This window comes from Oryx dammah, unplaced genomic scaffold (assembly GCF_014754425.2).
Source record: "Oryx dammah isolate SB20612 unplaced genomic scaffold, SCBI_Odam_1.1 HiC_scaffold_14, whole genome shotgun sequence".
Lineage (NCBI taxonomy): Eukaryota > Metazoa > Chordata > Mammalia > Artiodactyla > Bovidae > Oryx > Oryx dammah.
The window spans coordinates 4,698,161-4,720,396 of record NW_024070198.1 but is presented as its reverse complement, the minus strand read 5'-3'; the positions used below and the strand labels follow the sequence as shown (position 1 = coordinate 4,720,396).

Genomic DNA, 22,236 nt, shown 5'->3' with positions numbered 1-22,236 from the left:
ATATTATACAAGGCAGAAGTCCTATCTTTAACTGTAGAAGAAGTCCGAGAGATGCCTCTGTAGAACTACAGGTTTTATGGCACAATTTGAAAAACTTTATTGAAATCATTGTGTGTTTTTTAAAATTAATTAATTAATTTTAATTGGAGGCTAATTACTTTACAATGTTGTAGTGGTTTTTGCCATACATTAACATGACTCAGCCATGGGTGTACATGTGTCCCCCATCCTGAACGCCCCCTCCCACCTCTCTCCCCATCCCATCTCTCATGGTCATTCCAGTGCACCTGCCCTGACCACCCTATCTCAAGCATCAAAACTGGACTAGCAATCTTTTTCACATATGGTATTATACATGTTTTAATGCTATTCTCTCAAATCATCCCACCCTCACCTTTTCCCACAGAGTCCAAAAGTCTGTTCTTTACATACTTTTTTTTTGTTGTTGTTATCATAAATGGATGTTGAATTTTCTTAAGGGCTTTCTCTGCATCTATTGAGATAATCATATGTTTTTTATCTTTCAATTTGTTACTGCGGTGTATCATATGAATTGATTTGTGAATATTGAAGAATCCTTGCATCCATGATGTATGATCTTTTTAATATGTTTTTGGATTCTGTTTGATAGAATTTTGTTAAGCATTTTTGCATGTATGTTCATCAGAGATTGGCCTATAGTTTTCTTTTCTTTGTTTTTGTGTGGAATCTTTGGTATTAGGGTGATGGTGGCCTCATAGAATGAGTTTGGCAGTTTACCTTCCTCTGCATTTTTCTGAAAGAGTTTGAGTAGGATAGGTGTTAGCTCTTCTCTAAATTTTTGGTGGAATTCACCTGTGTAGCCATCTGGTCCTGGGCTTTTGTTTTTTGGAAGATTTTTTATTACAGTTTCTATTTCTGTTCTTCTGATGGGTCTGTTAAGATTTTCTGTTTCTTCTTGGTTCATTTTTGGAAGGTTTATTTTTAAGAATTTATCAATTTGTCCATTTTATTGGCAAATAGTTGCTGATAGTAGTCTCTTATGCTGCTGCTGCTAAGTCGCTTCAGTCGTGTCCGACTCTGTGTGACCCCATAGATGTAAGCCCACCAGGCTCCCCGTCCCTGGGATGTTCCAGGCAGGAACACTGGAGTGGGTTGCCATTTCCTTCTCCAATGCATGAAAGTGAAAAGTCAAAGTGAAGTCGCTCAGTAGTGTCCAACTCTTCTCGACCCCATGGACTGCAGCCTACCAGGCTCCTCCGCCCATGGGATTTTTCCAGACAAGAGTACTGGAGTGGGGTGCCATTGCCTTCTCCATGATCCTTTGTATTTCTGTGTTGTCTGTTGTCATTTCTCCATTTTCATTCCTAGTTTTGTTGATTTGATTCTTCTCCCTTTTTTGTTTGATGAGTCTGGCTATTGGTCTATTTCATTTATCTTCTCAAAGAACCAGCTTTTAGCTTTGTTGATGTTTGCTATGGTCTCCTTTGTTTCTTTTGTCTTTATTTCTGCCCTAATTTTTTATGATTTCTTTCCTTCTACTAACCCCGGGGTTCTTCATTTCTTCTTTTTCTAGTTGCTTTGGTGTAAAGTTGGGTTATTTATTTGATTTTTCTCTTGTTTCTTGAGGTAAACTTGTATTGCTATGAACCTTCCCCTTAGTACTGCTCTTAGGTTTTGGGTTATCATGTTTTCATTTTCATTGATTCTATGCATATTTGGGGAGGGGGGGGCTTCCTTGGTAGCTCAGATGGTAAAAGCGTCTGCCTGTAATGCGGGAGACCCGGGTTCAATCCTTGAGTCGGGAAGATCCCCTGGAGAAGGAAATGGAAACCCACTCTAGTACTCTTGCCTGGAAAATCCCATGGACCTAGGAGCCTGGTAGGCTATAGTTCATGGGGTCACAAAGAGTCAGACACGACTGAGTGACTTATCTTCACTTATGCATATTTTGATTACTTTTTAAATTTCTTCTATGATTTGTTGGTTATTCAGAAGCGTGTTGTTTAGCCTCCGTATGCTTGCATTTTTAACAGTTTTTGTCCTGTGGTTGACGTCTAATCTTACTATATTGTGATCAGAAAAGATGCTTGAAATTTTTTTTTTTTTTTTTTTTTTTTTTTTTTTTTGCCAAGGCTAGATTTTATGGTCCCGGATGTGATCTATCTTGGAGAATGTTCCATGTGCACTTTAGAAAAAGGTCAAATTCATTGTTTGGGGATGAAATGTCCAATAGATATCAATTAGGTCTAACTGGTCTATTGCATCATTTAAAGTTTGTGTTTCTTTGCTGATTTTCTCTTTAGTTGACATATCCATAGGTGTGAGTGGGTATTAAAGTCTCCCACTGTTATTGTGTTGCTGTTAATTTCCCCTTTCATACTTGTTAGCATTTGCCTTACATACTGCAGTGCTCCTATGTTGGGTGCATATATAAGTGTTATATCTTCTTCTTGGATTGATCCTTTGATCATTATGTAGTGTCCTTCTTTGTCTCTTTTCATGGACTTTATTTCAAAGTCTATTTTATCTGATATGAGTATTACTGCTCCTGCTTTCTTTTTGTCTCCATTTGCATGAAATATCTTTTTCCAGCCCTTCATTTTCAGTCTGTATGTGTCCCTGTTTTGAGGTGGGTCTCTTGTAGACAGCATATATAGGGATCTTGTTTTCGTATCCATTCTTTGTCTTTGTCTTGTCTTTTGATTGGGGCATTCAACCCATTTACATTTAAGGTAATTACTGATAAATATGATCCCGTTGCCATTTACTTGGTTGTTTTGGGTTCAAATTTATAAACCTTTTCTGTCTTTCCTGTCTAGAGAATATCCTTTAGCATTTGTTGGAGAGCTGGTTTGGTGGTGCTGAATTCTCTCAGCTTTTGCTTGTCTGTAAAGCTTTTGATTTCTCCTTCATATTTGAATGAGATCCTTGCTGGGTACAGTAATCTGGGATGTAGGTTATTTTCTTTCATCACTTTAAGTATGTCTTGCCATTCCCTCCTGGCTTGAAGAGTTTCTATTGAAAGATCAGCTGTTATCCTTATGGGAATCAACTTGTGTGTTAGTTGTTTTTCCCTTGCTCTTTTAATATTTTCTTTTTGTGTTTCATCTTTGTTAATTTGATTATTATGTGTCTTGAGGTGTTTTACCTTGTGTTTATCCTGTTTGGGACTCTCTGGGTTTCTGGACGTGGGTGGCTATTTCCTTCCCCATTTTAGGGAAGTTTTCAATTATTACCTCCTCAAGTATTTTCTCATGGCCTATCTTTTTGTCTTCTGGGACTCCTATGATTTGAATGTTGAGGCATTTGACATTGTCCCAGAGGTCTCTGAGGTTGTCCTCATTTCTTTTAATTCTTTTTTCCTCTCTACTTCATTTATTTCCACCATTCTATCTTCCACCTCACTTATCCTATCTTCTGCCTCCATTATTCTACTGTTGTTCCCTCCAGAGTGCTTTTGATCTCAGTTATTGCATTATTCATTATTGAATGACTCTTTTTTATTTCTTCTAAGTCCTTGCTAAACCTTTCTTGCATCTTCTCAATCCTTGTCTCCAGACTATTTATCTATAATTCCACTTCATTTTCAAGATTTTGGATCATCTTTACTATCATTATTTTGAATTCTTTTTCAGGTAAACTCCTTATCTCCTCCTCTTTTTTTGGTTTGGTGGGTATTTATCATGTTTCTTTACCTGCTGAATATTTCTCTGTCTTTTCATTTTGTTTAGATTTCTCTGTTTGGGGTATCCTTTCTGTATGCAGGGAGTTTGTGGTTCTTCTTTATTGTGGAGATTCCTCCCTGTAGGTGGGGTTGGATGAATGGCTTGTCAAGGTTTCTTGGTTATGGAAGCTTGTGTCGGTGTTCTGGTGAGTGGAGCTGGATCTCTTCTCTCTGGAGTGCAATGAAGTGTCCAGTAGGGAGTTTTGAGGTGTCTATGGCTTTGGTGTGACTTTGAGCAGCCTGTATTTTAATGCTCATGGCTATGTTCTGCCTTGCTGGAGAATTGGTGTGGTATGTCTTGCACTGTAACTTGTTGGCTCTTGGGTGGAGCTTGGTTTCAGTGTAGGTATGGAGGCTTTTGGATGAGCTCTTGTTGATTAATATTCTCTAGAGTCAGGAGTCCTCTGGTGTTTTCAAGTTTTGGATTTAAGCCTCCTGCATTTGGCTTTCAGTCTTATTCTTACAGTAGCCTCAAGACTTCTCCATCCATACAGCACAGATGATGAAACATTAAGGTTAATAGTAAAAAGATTCTCTACAGTGAGGGGCACCCAGAGAGGGTCACAGAGTTACATGGAGAAGAGAAGAGGGAGATGGGAGATAGAGGTGACCGGGTGGAGAAGAGGGGAAATCAAAGGGGAGAGAGCAATATAGCCAGTAACCAAATTCCCTATGTGGTCTCCATAGTCTGTAACACCCAGAGAAGTTCACAGAGTTACATAGAGAAGAGAAGAGGTAGAAGGGAGATAGAGGTGACCAGGAGGAGAAGAGGGGAAATCAAAAGGGGAGAGACCAATCAGAGAGAGAGATTCACAGAGTTAAGTAGAGAAGAGAAGGGGGAGGGAGGCAATGGAGGTGACCTGGGGGAGAAGAAAAGGGAGAGTCAAAAGGGGGGAGAGCAATCAAGCTAGTAATCACACCCCTAAGTAAATTGGGTACTGAAGATTAGATTCTTAAAGGTACAAAATTGAAAACAAATAGCAAAAAATAAATCTAGAGTAGAGGTTAGACTCAAAAATACAATATTAAAACTATAAAACAAAATCAATCACAAAAATTATTTAAAAATATACGTGTGAAATTTGCTTTAAAAATAGGTCTCTTTTTTTGCAAGGTAATAGTAGGTTATAAAAATGAAAATTAAAGGAATAATAACGAATTTAAAAATTAAAAAATTAAAATTAAAAAATGATAGTAGTAAAAATATACCTAGGAATTTCTCTGGAGCTGTTGAGGGTAGTGTGAGGTCAGTTCAGTTTCAGAGAGTTCCTTGTTCCAGCTTATACTTCTTCTCAAGGTCTATAGGCCCCTTCCAATGCTTAATCGATGCTAACTACAGGGTTTTAATCTGTTGCACCTGTCACTTCTAAGTGGTTCCCTCTTTGTTTATTTTGGCTTCCTCTGTTCGCAAGTCTCTTCAGTGTCTGATTTCTGCCCTGACACAAGGGAGGAAAGTTGGTCACTTATTTAGGCTCACTTGTTCAGTTGTGTTGTGGGAAGAGAAGAACACTGAAAACAAATATCACTGGCACGTGTGGGGAGTGCTCACAGTGTATGAACTACACCGGGTTTGCCCCAGCTCACAGCATGTGTGCTTTCCCCGTCTACACTGCTCAGGCGCCAGGTTGCTCTGAACGGAACTGTCCAAAGCGGGCCCTGGGTTGCGTGCATTTCCCAGGTCTAAGCTGCTCAGGTTCGGGTTCTCAGGTATTCCACAAAGGCACAGACTCAGTTGGGCCTGAGTTTTGTGCCCTTCCCAGGTCTGAGGAGCTCAGGCGACCAGGTGCTTGGTGAGCACACTGTCCCAGGTGAGCTGTGTGTTTTAATCACCTCCCTGGTCCCAGCCACTCAGTTTCCTGGGTGTGCCATGTGTCTCCACTGGGCAGCTGATCTCAGGCTGTGACCTTCCTGGCAGATGTCAACCGTCCAGGATCCCAGGAAGACTTGGTTAGCAACTGGAAGCCCTCTCACAGTTTGGTGGAGGATGCCATCTCTGGGGCTGAGATTGCCTCTCTTCCAGCTCTGGCTGTTGTCTGCCTGCCTCTCTTGTCTCTGGCGGGGAGATGGGCCAGTCCACAGCCAGCTGGCTCCCCTTTGGTATTCACTCAGCCCTTTGTTCTGTGAGCTGGCCAGGCTGTGCTTTAGGTTAGAACTTTTGCGGGAAAGTTCTCTCTCTCTCTCTCGCTCTTTTTTCTCTCTCTCTCTCTCTCTCTCTTGCTATCCCACAGTTTGGGTTGCTATCTCATGTTAGCTCCTTCAGATTGTCCTCAGGACATTCAGGCCTGATCCTTACCCTAAGCATGCAACCCACACCTCCCTGTTTAGCCCCCGCTTACTGGTGGCAGATGCAAGCTTCTGGGCTATTTCTCCACTGGGAGTTAAGGTTAATAAGGTGCATATTCTGTGAGGTTTTGTTTTTGCTTTTTTCCCTCCTGGTTATGTTGCCCTCTGAGATTCCAAAACTCCCCACAGACCCGTTGGTGAGAGGGTTTCCTGGTGTTTGGAAACTTCTTCACAACTCCCTCCCTGAGACGGTCTCCATCCCTAACTCTTTTGTCTCTCTTTTCATCTTTTATATTTTGTTCTACCTCCTTTCGAAGAGAATGGGCTACCTTTCTGGGTGCCTGGTGTCCTCCATAAGTGTTGAGAATTCGTTTTGTGGAAGTTGCTCAGCATTCAAATGATATTTTGATGAATTTGTGGGGGAGAAAGTGGTCTCCCCATCCTATTCCTCTGCCATCTTAGGACCGACCCAGAAATCATTGTTTTTTATATTTATAAAAAGAAAAAATGAGAGAGGGAAAGGGAGCAGGACACTTACCTCCCCAGCAGACATTTAAAATTTGATGCATTGATATATTCTTGGCTCATGGTATTAGTTGTGGCATTTTGCATCAGCTGCTGCTTCTTCCCAAAGCAATAATATATTGCATAATTAATTCAACATAAGAAGCGAGTGTGCCAAATCTTTTTTGTTTGTTTGTTTTTAACGATTCTATGTTTCTTCTCAGTAAAGGTATGACATTTTTTATTTTGTTTTCTCAGCAGTGCCACACAGCTTGTGGGATCTTAGTTCCCAACCAGAGATTGAACCCAGCACCACAGCAGTGAAAGTTGCTGTTGTTTAGTTACTCAGTTGTGTCCAACTCTTTATGACCCCATGAACTGAAGCATGTCAGTGCTTCTTTGTCCTTCACTATCTCTTGGAGTTTGCTCAAACTCATGTCCACTCAGTAAGTGATGGCATCAAACTATTTAATCCCCTGTCATCCCCTTCTCCTCCTGCCTTCACTCTTTCCCACCATCAGGGTCTTTTCTGATGAGTCAGCTCTTTGCATTAGGTGGTCAAAGTATTTGAAGTTCAGCTTCAGCATCAGTCCTTCCAATGAGAATTCAGGATTGATTTCCTTTAGGATTGGCTGTTTTGATCTTCTTACAGTCCAAGGGGCTCTCAGGAGTCTTCTTCAGCTCCATAGTTCAAAAGTGTCAATTCTTCAGCACTCAGCCTTCTTTTTGCTCCAACTCTCACATCCATACATGACTGCTGGAAAAAGCATAGCTTTGACTAGATGGACATCTATCAGCACAGCGATGTTTCTGCTTTTAAATACACTGTCTAGGTTTGTCATAGTTTTTTCTTCCAAGAAATAACCATCTTTTAATTTCATGCCTGAAATCACCACCTGCAGAAGCCTAAGGAAATAAAGTCTGTTGCTGTTTGCATTTTTTCCCCATCTGTTTGCCAGGAAGTGATGAGACTGGATGCCATGATCTTAGTTTTTTAAACTAAGCCAGCTTTTTCACTCTCCTCTTTCACCTTCATCAAGAAGCTCTTTAGTTCCTCTTCACTTTCTGCCATAAGGATGGTTTCATCTGCATAACTGAGGTTATTGATATTTCTCTTGGCAATCTTGATTTCCGCTTATGCTTCATCCAGCCCAGCATTTTATAGGATGTACTCTGTATATACGTTAAATTATCAGGGTGACAAATTATAACCTTGATGTACTCCTTTCCCAACTTGGAACTAGTCCATAGTGTTGCTTCATGCCCTGCATACAGGTTTCTTAGAAGGTAGGTAATGTGGTTTGGTATTCCCATCTCTTTAAGAATTTTCCACAGTTTGTTGTGATCTGCACAGTCAAAGGCTTTGTGCTTAGTTCTAACCAGTGGACCACCAAGGAATTCCAGGTATTAGATTTTTTTAAAGAACCAAAATCATGCTGAATTAATTAGGAGTAGTGCAATCAGAATAAATTATGACCATCAATGTATATAGCAGTTTTTTTAAGCTGGAATTTCAGTTAAAAAGTAATTCAATTAAAAACGAATTTGAAACAGCCTCTTCCTCCCCTGACTTTCTGAGTAAATACTCAGCCAGATGATGAAGTTCCACAGGAAATGACAATAATAATAGAAATAGCTAAACATTATTAAATCCTTAGTATTTGCTTGGAACAATTTAAGTGTGCTTCATACATCTTCTTTAGTAGTGTTCACAAAAATCCCATATATTAGATAGTATGATCCCCACTTTATAGATGAGAAATCTAAACTGTTTTGAGACAGTAAGCAACATTCTCATCACACAGTCTTTAACCTGTACTTTGTGTTCTTACAAATTTCCTTATTTTGCTATAAGAAACAAATTTGCAAAGTGTTTCTACATAATTTAGTAAGCCATCAGATAGTTCAAAATAAATGCTTATGGAGTTATCAACATCAATCCAAGTCAAATGACTGTGTTTTTTCTCTTTTTCTGTGTTTCATAGGAAAACATATCTCCTATGCTAATTTGAAATAATATTTTAAACAAATTCTTCAACAAGAAAAGTTAGACTTCGGTCTTATTACTGGAAAGAATCATGACTTTTCCCTTTAATATTAATAAACTCAATTCCTCTGATTATTTCTTACTTGTTAATTGCTCCACAATTAAATATATTTTCACATTGTCTATAAATGGAGTTATATATAGCTGAGTTTATTCACACATGAAGTTTGACCAAGGAATAAAAAAGTAAACGATTCCTTTTCTCTCATAATTGCAGGTAACCATTCAGAATTCAGTTCAGTTCAGTCACTCAGTCGTGTCCGACTTTTTCCGACCCCATGAATTGCAGCATGCCAGACCTCCCTGGCCATCACCAACTCCTGGAGTTCACTCAGACTCACGTCCATCGAGTCAGTGATGCCATCTAGACATCTTATCCTGTCGTCCCCTTCTCCTCCTGCCCCAATCCCTCGCAGCATCAGAGTCTTTTCCAGTGAGTCAACACTTTGCCTGAAGAGGCCAAAGTACTGGAGTTTCCGTTTTAGCATCATTCCTTCCAAAGAAATCCCAGGGCTGATCTCCTTCAGAATGGACTGGTTGGATCTCCTTGCAGTCCAAGGGACTCTCAAGAGTCTTCTCCAACACAGTTCAAAACCATCAATTCTTCAGCGCTCAGCTTTCTTCACAGTTCAACTCTCACATCCATACATGACCACTGGGAAAACCATAGCCTTGACTAGATGGACCTTTGTTGGCAAAGTAATGTCTCTGCTTTTGAATATGCTATCTAGGTTGGTCATAACTTTTCTTCCAAGGAGTAAGAGTCTTTTAATTTCATGGCTGCAGTCACCATCTGCATTGATTTTGGAGCCCCCCAAAATAAAGTCTGACACTGTTTCCACTGTTTCCCCATCTATTTTCCATGAAGTGATGGGACCAGATGCCATGATCTTCATTTTCTGAATATTGAGCATTAAGCCAACTTTTTCACTCTCTTCTTTTACTTTCATCTAGAGGCTTTTTAGCTCCTCTTCACTTTCTGCCATAAGGGTGGTGTCATCGGCATATCTGAGGTTATTGATATTTCTCCCAGCAATCTTGATTCCAGCATGTGCTTCTTCCAGTCCAGCATTTCTCATGATGTACTCTGCATAGAAGTTAAATAAGCAGGGTGACAATATACAGCCTTGACATACTCCTTTTCCTATTTGGAACCAGTCTGTTGTTCCATGTCTAGTTCTAACTGTTGCTTCCTGACCTGCATATAGGTTTCTCAAGAGGCAGGTCAGGTGGTCTGCTATTCCCATCTCTTTCAGAATTTTCCACAGTTTATTGTGATCCACACAGTCAAAGGCTTCTGCATAGTCAATACAGCAGAAATAGATGTTTTTCTGGAACTCTCTTGCTTTTTCCATGATCCAGCAGATGTTGGGAATTGATCTCTGGTTCCTCTGCCTTTTCTAAAACGAGCTTGAACATCAGGGAGTTCACGGTGCACGTATTGCTGAAGCCTGGCTTGGAGAATTTTGAGCATTACTTTGCTAGTGTGTGAGATGAATGCAATTGTGCAGTAGTTTGAGCATTCTTTGGCATTGCCTTTCTTTGAAATTGGAATGAAAACTGACCTTTTCCACTCCTGTGGAAATTCTTCAGAATTACCATAATACAATAATACTTTTCCACACTCTAGGATTCCAGTTTTTGTTTTTTGGTGTTTAGCTGTTTTTTCTCCAACTTAATTCTTAAGTTTCTTTGATAATTTGCTACTAGTGGCCTATAGGTGTGACTGTTGATGGGAGGAAATAAATTGGCAGAAAATGCAATGTTTTGACCAAGATATATTATTTATCATTTTCCCCTTCAATCTACTATGACAGTCTTCTCATTAAAAGATTATAGGCAGTTTGAGAGTTGACAATTGTTTCCTTCTTTTTTCATCACTTTGCTGGCACTAAAAGAGCTCTGTAGGACTCAGTTTGAGAATAATTGGCCTAAAGGCCAAGAAGGATATAATTTAATATTTGAAACATTACTGAAATGAGAAGGAAGCATTGCAAACAATGTGCTGGGACAACTGTAAACAACTGTACTACCTCTCTATGGTAATCGGGACATATGCTTACTTTATCCAGACCACCTATTAGACTCCTTCTTGACTAGATAATGGCCAAATATGACATGCTTGCAATTCTAATTGGAAAACATTAAAAGTGTATTAAAAGGTTATATATATATACATATATATATATGTATACACAGATACATACACATACATATATATATATACAGCATGGTTAATAAGCTAATATTTGGATAAAATGTGTTTATACTAAATAATTATATATTCTTTACATATGCACGCTTATGATAAACTCTCATTATGAGTGAGAAGGCAGAACCCATACTTATTCCTATTTATATCCAGTATCTTCTTAGTGTACAACATGTGTTTCTTGACATTTTAATTCAATTCAATAATTTGTGAACATTTACTATGTGAAAATAATGGGTTATGCTTAAGATATAATAATAAGTAGGAAATTGAAGAACTAGTAAGCTAGTGAAAAAGAAGAGGGTGAATGACTGCAACAAAATGGGGAGCTCAGTGCTTATGGCAGAAACACGTGCAGATTAACAGAGAAAACTTAATTTTAAGGACGTATTTATTATTGTATATTATTGATGAAGCTTGAATAAAAGCTTTAGGCTTAATATATGAAACAATGTGGAGAAAAGAGAGGTTAATTCTCAGAGAAATCCAGGTTATATGCAGAACTCTATTTCTGGAGAAATTGCTTTATGCGATTTAGAAGAGAGTCAAAATGGTCAGATGTAAAGTTACTTTAAAGACTATACTCAAAGTTTTGAAACTCATTTGGCATACGATGGAAAATATTGAAAATTTATTTAATGAGTGAAAGAACATATCAGAATGGTATTCTAATTTTATAGGTCCAGAGTGGAGGGTATGACTTTAAGGGCTATTTTGGCAGTAAGCAGCAGTGGAGCAGTGTTAGTTGCTCAGCCGTGTCTGACTCTTTGTGATCCTATGAACTGTAGCCAGCCAGGCTCCTCTGTCCATTGGATTCTCCAGGCAAGAATACTGGAGTGGATTGTCATTCCCTTCTCCAGAGGATCTTCCTGACCCAGGAATTGAACCCAGGTCTCCTGCATTGCAGGCAGATTCTTTACCATCTGAGCTCCAGGGAAGATCCTTTTGGAAGTAAACTAGGCATCAAACATAATGAAGTAACATTTCATAGATAATGCAGAGAATGTCTTTGGAGATTGAGCTTGAGATGCAGGGGTCATTTAAGTCTAGGTCCAAATCAACCAAGACCCCACAAGTAACATTAGAGTAGGTGTGGATGCATCAGAATGTACTAGAGAGGATAATGAGGCATCTGTAGGGTGTACAGGAAAACTATGCAGAAAAACTGAGAAATGTAAGCTTGGAAGTCAGGAGAGATTTCAGGTAAGAAAACACGTCTACAATATACAGATCAGAGAGAAAAGAACACATTCTTTGCTCAGAGAGTAAAGAGCACAATGGTATAGGCTTAATGAATCTAGGTGAAAACTACAGTAAAAAGGGGGGGAAAAAAGCTTTGAAAGATAGAAATCTGGAATATTCTAAAGATTTAAGAATAAATAAATCAATCCAAGCACAGAGATACCTTTTAGGAAAAAAAAAAAAAATCCAAAGATTTAAGAGGAGAAATCTATGCCCATCAAGAGGAGAAGAACCAGTAGTTTCATAAAAGACAAGAGAGGAGAAACTTCACGGATTGTAACACATTTAATGAGTATGAGCCAACAGGAAATTATAAATGTCATACCTCACTGGAAATCACGACCACTCTTGTAATAATTGAGAAAGCTTCCCTGGAAGAGGAGAGCAGCATAAATAAAGTAGTAGAACTCTCTTTGATAGTTACATGAAAAGCAGAGTTCTTTATGACAGGTTATAGTGGAAGCATTTGTGGTAAGATAGTCTTGGCACATAACCCAAGACTTTAAACAAGGATGGGGAAGAATTCATTAAAGTGTGGATTCTAGCTACTAGATGACTAAATATGATAAGCAACTAATGCCAAAATGCTTAACTATGCATGACATAATATATAAAAGAAAATATACATGCTAAAAACAAAGTTAATATGTCAATATTATCATATTAATATTATGGTATTTCTAACTATTTGGTATTTCTAAACCATATGGTATTTCTAACCATTTCTGATAAAATGTGGGCCACTGAGGAAGGGAAAGGCAAACCACTTCAGTATTCTTGCCTTGAGAACCCCATGAACAGTACGAAAAGGCAAAAAGATGGGACACTGAAAGATGAACTCCTCTGGTCAATAGGTGCCCAATGTGCTACAGTGGAATAATAACTCCAGAAAGAATGAAGAGACAGAGCCAAAGCAAAAACAACACATAGTTGTGGATGTGACTGGTGATGGAAGCAGAGTTCAATGCTGTAAAGAGCAATATTGCATAGGAACCTGGAAAGTTAGGTCTATGAATCAAGGCAAATTGGAAGTGATCAAAAAGGAAATGGCAAGAGTGATAATCAACATTTTAGGGATCAGCGAACTAAAATGGACTGGAATGGGTGAATTTAACTCAGATGACCATTAATCTACTGCAGCAGGCAAGAATCTCTTAGAAGAAATGGAGTAGCCATCACAGTTAACAACAGTCCAAAATGCAGTAGTTGGATGCAGTTTCAAAAAGGACAGAATGATCACTGTTTCCAAGGCAAATCATTCAGTATCACAGTAATTCAAGTCTATGCCCCAACCAGCAATGCTGAAGAAGCTAAAGTTGAACAGTTCTATGAAGATCTACACGACCTTCTAGAACTAACACTCATAAACAGATGTCCTTTTCATTGTAGGGGACTGGAATGCAAAAGTAGGAAGTCAAGTAATACCTGGACTAACAGGAAAATTTGGCCTTGGAGTACAGAATGAAGCAGAACAAAGACTAATACAGTTTTGCCAAGAGAACACACTGGTCACAGCAAACACCCTAATCCAACAGCACAAGAGAAGACTCTACACACGGACATCACCAGATGGTCAATACTGAAATCAGATTGATTTCTATTTTTTGCAGCCAAAGCTGGAGAATGTCTATACAGTCAGCAAAAGCAAGACCAGAATAGCACTGTGGATCAGATCATGAACTCCTTATTACCAAATTCAGACTTAAATTGAAGAAAGTTGGGAAAACCACTAGACCATTCAGGTATGACCTAAATCCAATCCCTTATGATTTTACAGTAAAAGTGACTAATAGACTCAAGGGATTTTATCTGATAGAGTGCCTGAAGAACTATGGATGTAGGTTCATGACATTTCACAGGATGCAGGTATCAAGACCATCCCCAAGAAAAAGAAATGCAAACAAGGCAAAATGGCTCTCTGAGCAGGCCTTACAAATAGCTATTAAAAGAAGAGAAGTGAAGGGGAAAGGAAAAAAGGAAAAATATACCCATTTGAATGCAGAGTTCCAAAGACTAGCAAAGAGAGATAAGAAAGCTTTCCTCAGTGATCAATGCAAAGAAATAAGGAGAAACAATAGAATGGGAAAGACTAGAGATCTCTTCAAGAAAATCAGAGATACCAAGGGAACAGTTTATGCAAAGATGGGCACAATAAAGGACATAAATGGTATGGACCTAACAGAAGCAGAAGATATTAGGAAGAGGTAGCAAGAATACACAGAAGAATGATACAAAAAAGATCATCATAACCCAGATAATCATGACAGTGTGACCACTCATTTAGAGCCAGACAACCTGGGATGAGAAGTCAAGTGGACCTTAGGAAGCATCACTACAAATTAGTGGAGGTTGAATTCCAGTTGACCGATTCAAATCCTAAATCCAGTTGACCTATTTCAAATCCTAAAAGATGATACTATGAAATAGCTGCATTCAAATGCCAGCAAATTTGGAAAACTCAGCAGTGGCCACAGGACTGGAAAAGGTCAGTTTTCATTCCAGTCTCAAAGAAAAGCAATGCAAAAGAATGCTCAAATACTGCACAATTGCACTCATCTCACACACTAGCAAAGCAATGCTCAAAATTCTTCAATCAAGGCTTCAACAGTACATGAACCATAAACTTCCATATGTTCAAGATGGATTTAGAAAAGGCAGAGGAACCAGAGATCAAATTGCCAAAATCTGTTGGATCATCGAAAAAGCAAGGGAGTTCCAGAAAAACATCTACTTCTGCTTTATTGACTACACCAAAACCTTTGACTGTGTGCAACAACAAACTGTGGAAAATTCTGAAAGAGATGGGAATACCAGATTACCTGACCGGCCTCCTGAGAAATCTGTATGCAGGTCAGAAAGCAACAGTTAGAACTGGACATGGAACAACAGACTGGTTCCAAATTGGGAAAGGAGTATGTCAAGATTGTATATTGTCACTCTGCTTATTTAACTTATATGCACAGGAGAGAAATGCTGGAATGGAAGAAGCACAAGCTGGAATCAAGATTGCTGGGAGAAATATCAATAAGCTCAGATATGGAGATGACACTTAAGGCATAAAGCAAAGAGGCACTAAAGAGCTTCCTAATGAAAGTGAAAGAGGAGAGTGGAAAAGTTGGCTTAAAACTCAACATTTAGAAAACTAAGATCATGGCAGCTGGTCCTATCCCTTCATGGAAAGTAGATGGGGGAACAATGGAAACAGTGACAGATTTTATTTTATACTGCAAAATCACTGCAGATGGTGACTGCAGCCATGAAATTAAAAGATGCTTGCTCCTTGGAAGAAACATTATGACCAACCTAGACAGCATATTAAAAAGCAGAGATATTACTTTGCCAATAAAGGTCCATCTAGTCAATGCTATGGTTTTTCCAATAGTCATGTGTGAATGTGAGAGTTGGAGTATAAAGAAAGGTGAGTGCCGAAAAAATGATGCTTCTGAACTGTGGTATTGAAGAAGACTCTTAAGAGTCCTTTGGACTGCAAGGAGATCCAACCAGTCCATCCTAAAGGAAATCAGTCCTGAATATTCATTGGAATGACTGATGCTGAAGCTGAAACTCCAATACTTTGACCACTTAATGCAAAGGACTGTCTCATTTGAAAAGCCCCTGATGCTGGGGAAGATTGAAGGTGGGAGAAGAAGGGGACGACAGAGGATGAGATGGTTGGATGGCATCACCGAGTCAATAGCCATGAGTTTGATTAAACTCCAGGAGTTGGTGATGGGTAGAGAGGCCTGTCATGCTGTAGTCTATGGGGTTGCAAAGAGTCAGACACGACTGAGCGACCAAACTGAATGAATTTAACTGAACCAGGGACAATTTACTCAACAGTAAATCCAACTAGTCAAAATGTATGCAACTGTTCAACACTGAAAAGAATTATGTAAGGATTTACTGTCTTTGTCTTTAACAGAAAATCAAGACAATTGAACCATGATCCTACACTCTCCAAATTCTGCAGTTTTCCATAATACTAGAAATCTTCAACCACATAGGCATAACAACTTTAAGAGAGTCAGAAAGTAAGAATAAATTTACACTATCAGAAGAATTTTATCTCATCTGAGTTTATGTCATCTTTATTAAAATTGAGTTTAGCATATACTAGGTCACCATCTTAAAGAATCTGCCTGCCAGTGCAGGCAACATGGGTTCAATCCCTGGGTCAGGAAGATCCTCTGGAGAAGAAAATGGAAACTCACTCCAGTATTATTACCTGGGAAGTTCCATAGACTGAGGAGCCTGGCAGGCTACAGTCCATGGAGTACCAAAAGAGTTGGGTACAACTTGGTGACTAAACAGAACAAGATTCAGTGGCTATTTATCTAATTAATAAATACATCATAACTAACTCAGGGCTACAAATTGCTTTAGTGCCCCTGAGATGTCAAATTCATATTATTTTTTATTATATCTTTGTTCATGGGCTAAACACTGTACTAGACTACCTTTTAAATTTTTTTCTGAGCTGATGAAATATGCATGCATGGTGGTAGAACTAAGGATGCTTTCTCAAATTAGGAATACCACTGAGGCGATTAGAAAATTTCACTCAACCCAGAAGGTGAGCAGGTGTCAAAGCTTTCAAAATCTGAAGAATTAGTTCAGGAAAGGAACAGCAAGCATGTAATTAGAGTCATAATGTCCTGTTTAGCTGACATAAATAGTTCTCTTGCTCTGTACACAAGATCTTATTTATTGAAATTCCAGAAGTTTTAGCACAGCATGGAAATAGCAAAGGAAAATAGAAAAAAGAAAAAGAAGAAAGAAAAAAAGACAGACATAAACTCAGCAATTTGAATGGGAAACTTAAAAACTAGCTACACTTAACCCTTGAGATCCAAAGAGGATCCAAAATGGCATATAAAAGAGCGCATGGAAACCCGATGCCACTACTATGGCTGATTTGGTTTTCCTATGATGGTGACAATAAAATACCCTTTCCTTTATGCTCTCTCTACAGGATGACTTCTACGCTCTTCCCATTAGAACTTAGCATATACGTCTCCTACCTGCATCTGACAGAGCTTTGACTACCGCAGAAGTGACACTGCAAATTACAAGTCTCGTTCCTAAACATTCTGTCTAATTCTTTCGGGAAGCTTTTTCTTAGAAGCCAGCACCTTGATGTGAGGAAGCTCAAATAGCCCAGGAAAAACCTACATGGAGTGGAAATGAAGCCTCCAGCTCACAGCCCTCACTGAGCTGGAGCCCATAGCCAGAATCAACTTGCTAAGTTTACTATTTGGAAAGTGGTCCCCAGCCCTTGGGCTTCCGAGATGGTGCTAGCAGTGAAGAACCCGACTACCAGTGTAGGAGACGTAAGAGATGCGGGTTCAATCCCGGGTTCAGGAAGACCCCCTGGAGGAAGACATGATAACCCACTTCAGCAAACTTGCCTGGAGAATCCCATGGACAGAAGACCCTGGTGGCCTACAGTCCATAGTGTCGCAAAGAATCAGACACAACTAAAATAATAGAACACACACAGAGAGAGCCCTTAGCCAAAGTGTCCTAGCTGATACTGTGTAGAGCCGGAATGAGGTGTTCCCTCAGGTCTGCCGGAATTGTGGTTTTATGAACAAATTTAAAGATTGCAATTTGAAGCCACTAAATTTTCGTGCTTTGTTATGCATTGATTGATAACCAGAATAAGTGCCTAATTTTGCAAATAAACATATCTAATTTTTTCTACATGCCAATAAAAATACAATGTTTGATGAATAAATATTTGCTGTAAGTATTTAACTCTGTAAAATTAAAAGTCTTGTTTCACAGAATGTTCAAGAATGGGTTGATCTGTTAAAAATGATGATTAAGAATAAACTGTTGTCATTCTGTGATTTATAGAATATCCTTTAATTCAAGATAAATGATTTCAAAAGAAAATACTCTTAATTAATTAGCTATATAAGGCTAAGTCACTTAAATTCTGTATCCCAGAGATCTCATTTATAAAATGACCATTACAGTGGTAACTATCTGAAAGGATTTAAGTTAATATGTTTGTAGAATTTAGCACAGTTCATGACAAACTGAACTATCTAAATAGTCATTAGTCATTATTATCATTTTCCACAAATCTGGAACATCGCTTTATCTCTAGCATGAAATGGCATAGGAATTAGAGATGCTTAGTCTATAAGCTGGAGCAAAGAGGAAATTATGCTCAAAGATCCTTATAAAGTCAATACATTTTGCTTCTCAAGCAGTAACCTCTGTCTTTACTTCTCTCATTGCATCAAGTACTGTTAAACATTCATCACACTGGTTCATTGATTTTAGTCTTATTAGGTCGGCATTCCCCTTCTCTTGGGATCTCATTGATATACCAGCTACTTAAATTAGCTCAGAAAAATAGATTGAAACTAAAAATATTTTTGTCATGATTTCAATTAAGCCTTTCAAAGAAAAGTTCAATGTTCACATCATTAAGTCTTCTCACTAATATTCAACAAAATAATATCATGACCTACAACTTTAGGTAACCTATAAATATTTGTCTAGACAAACTCTCCATTAGCTTTTCTGTCTGCAAAATTACTCCATTTAGCTTAAAAATAATATTATTTTCTTCACTCAGCACACATCATAACATTTATCCATTTTTAGGTTATTTTTTTTTTCATGCAAACCAACTAGACCAGTAATCATTTATTCCAGCAAACACAAAAGTGATTTTCAACCATTTAAGAGCTATTGCTAGTAAAGCAAGTGGGTAAAATATTGGACAAAGTAATTGGTAAAATATTCGGTAAGAACTCTTTAAAGTGACTGGAATGCAATCTAATTTACACTTAGAAGTAATCTGTGTTCTATTCTTTTTTAAAAAAGAAAGAAAGTTCAAATACAGAGAGGATCCTTCAAACTACAGTTCTCAAATGTCAGAAATAAAATTAAGTATCTCTTAACAAATTCTGACATCACTAGCCATATTACTAACTCAGAAGCCTAAATGCTTTTCATAGGAACAGCAAAAACTAATCAAATAGTTGACTCCTAGGAATTTGACTCAGAGAAGGCGATGGCACCCCACTCCAGTACTCTTGCCTGGAAAATACTAAGGATGGAGGAGCCTGGTAGGCTGCAGTCTATGGAGTTGCAAAGAGTCGGACATGACTGAGCTACTTCACTTTCACTTTTCACTTTTATGCATTGGAGAAAGGAATGGCAACCCACTCCAGTGTTCTTGCCTGGAAAATCCCAAGGATGGGGGAGCCTGGTGGGCTACCATCTATGGAGTTGCACAGAGTTGGACACAACTGAAGCAACTTAGCAACAGCAGCAGCAGCAGCAAGAATTTGACTGCTCTTAAAGAGATTTTTTTTTTTTTTTTAACATTTAAGGAAGAAACTGATATTTTAGCCTAAGCAGGATATCTATTGGGCTTACCAGGTGGCACAGTGGTAAAAATTCTGCCTGCCAAGACAGGAGACACAAGAGACAAAGGTTCAATCCCTGGGTTGGGAAGATCCTATGGAGTAGGAAATGGCAACCCACTTCAGTATTCCTGACTAGAGAATTCTATGGACAGAGGAGCCTGGGAGGCTACAGTTCGTGGGGTCACAAAGAGTGGGACATGACTCAGCACACACGTGTACACACACAAAATATCTATTAGCCTTATAACTTTTATTCTTAGATATGTATATTTATCACCCAGGCAGGTCTATGGTATGAAATTTAGGCTGACACCAATGTATAGATTTACTTGAATATTTTTTTAAAAAATGAAGAATTTATAGAAAATATGTACACATGACTTAATTTTTGTTTCTTTTAAATACATCTTTAATGAATAAATGTTTAGATTCAGGATTCATTAGCTCCCCCCTCCAAACAGCCAAGCATACTCTCCAATAATATATCAGGATTCTAAAAAACAAAAGGGCATCCTGTTAATATATGTGTCCTCTGACTTAGGGCTGAATGTTGACAAGTGAATTTAAGAAAATGCTGGGGTTATTTCTTGGAGTTTCCAAGTATATGATGTCAACTGATCTTTGTTATGCTTTATACATGGGGGAAAAAAAAAATCAGTCAAATGGGCTGCTACTTCAGGTTGCTGTTGTTCACTTGCTCAATTGTGTCTGACTATTTGTGATGCCATGGACACTAGGCTTCCGCGTCCTTCACTATTTCCTGAAGTTTGCACAAATTCATGTCCATTAAGTTGGTGATGCTATCTAATCATTTCATCGTCTGCCATGTTATTTCATGACATTCCTTCAATGATATAATTAGACATTATGAATAAAATTTTACCCGTACTGTCTCAAAATAGTTTTGGACATAAGCTATTTTCCAATATCCATTTAGAAAAGCATACTATTTTCACCACGTATGTGTTCAAAATATTTGAACAGGATCTCTTTGGGGGTCACAGAGGTGGAAGTGAAGAGGAAAAGATTAGAGTATGCTTACTGGAGTCCTCAGCTCAGGTATGGCAGCTTGATAGGTGAGTGGGCGACAGTCACGAGTGTTTGGCACGAGGACACATGGAAGAAACATTGGACCCAGGTCATCTCCATCCAGAACGTCCACTGTGAGGGTGGTGGTGGTGGTTCGCCGTTCATTTAGGTTTTGTGCACGGTCCTGTGAGAGAGGGAGAAAAGAAAAAGAATATAAGACGTACTCAATGTTCCTTCCAGCTTGATTACACCGTAGACACATTTCTTCCTGACTGTAGACATCTGACCTCCCTTTTCTTAGAGCATTTACTTTAAAAACCTTGCATTTGTAAATATTTTCTCTGCCCCTTTGAGGTGTCAACCTTCTTCTAGCTCAAACTTTTACCAGTTTTATACCCAGGACTCTTTCTCCAGGATCTAAGAATTATCCCTTTGAAATGTAACAGTCAAGGAAAATAGAGCTTCTATTAATATCTCCCAGGCCCTGTATGAGGGTAGGAGCCTAACTTCCATGAAGGTTTTCTCCAAGTCGTGACACCATCTCCCATCATGAAGGTACATAACTGTTTACTTTTCCTTTGAGAAGACAGTTAACAAACAAGTTAACAATCAAGATGACTCTCGATTCCTTCACTCCTGTCCCCACCCCAGTATTTTATTTTATTTATGATGCTTCAATAAATTTAAGTTTATGAAATAAATGTTGCTCATTTTAAAAAAGTGGGGAGGGGAGGAGAGAAGAAGAAAAAAAATTAAATGAAGAGGTGAATAAAAGGAAGGAAAGAAGACCCACCAGATCTGCTATACTCTCATTGGAAAAATGTATTTGTATGTTTCACATAAGATTGCCTGTCACAAAGTATAATATTTTGAGAGTCTTCCTTCTCTCCATGTAGCCTTCTGGCATCACTAAAATAACTTGTTTCCAAGTTTATAAATGACAATTGTTTTATTTCTTCATTCTTTGAGACTCTACAATTTCTTTTTTTTTTCTTTTGAATTGAACAGATATATATATATATTTTAACCTTACAATATTGTATTGGTTTTGCCATACATCAGTGTGTACACCTGTGGCAGATTCATGTTGATGTATGGTAAAGTCTACAATTTCTGAGAAGAGTATCCTTGTATCAGTAATGGGAATTACATTTCCATTTTTCCTCTTTTCCACTAACCACAATATTGCCAGAGGACATGGATTTTATTTTATTTTATTGTCTGTTTTGTTTTTCCCATTTTTATGGGTTGCAAAGTGTTCTTTGGTAAGATCTACGGAAGCCGAACTCTACTGATGCAATTTTGCAAGGGCAACCTTTCTGGAATGCAATAACTTTATGACTCTGAAACCAGCTAGGACCTTGCGGGGCCCTACCAGGTACAAATCCTGCTCGTGTTCCCCATTTCTTATTTGCAGGAAAGAGATTTCATTCAGCTTCTTTGACCTTCCCTGAGTTCCAAAGGGAGATTCAAACAATTGCTAATTAGAAGAGTGAGGGAATGCAGAAACAAAGGAAGAGCAATCAAGAAATAATAGTGCAGTGATAAAGTAAAACCTGGTTCCTCCTCAAGTAATGTATATAACAATATCTTTGAGTTCTTCTGCAGGAGACAAGGCCCCAGCAGTGGAGAACTGTAACTTCAGGTGAGCACAAGATTCCTAGAATACCATCCTGTTACCTAAACACCAATCAATCAGAAAGAAGACTGCACAGAGTGGACAATAACAAAGACTCTGATCCCCACCTCAAATGATTATCTGTGATATGCTTCCCTTTCTCCCTTTAAAAACTTTCACAATAGAGCAGAATCTTTAGTATTG

At 38.5% G+C, this 22,236-nt stretch overlaps 1 protein-coding gene across 8 annotated transcripts in view; it reads right to left on the bottom strand.

Annotated features, from left to right (window-relative positions):
- The window catches only part of PCDH15 (protocadherin related 15), an 874,191-nt gene that overhangs the window by 447,925 nt on the left and 404,030 nt on the right, over positions 1–22,236 (bottom strand). For all 8 annotated transcript variants that reach the window (XM_040254669.1, XM_040254668.1, XM_040254664.1 and 5 more), the window contains one exon: positions 20,428–20,598. In XM_040254669.1, coding sequence (XP_040110603.1) covers positions 20,428–20,598 — 171 coding nt within the window. The remainder of the gene's footprint in view (positions 1–20,427; positions 20,599–22,236) is intronic.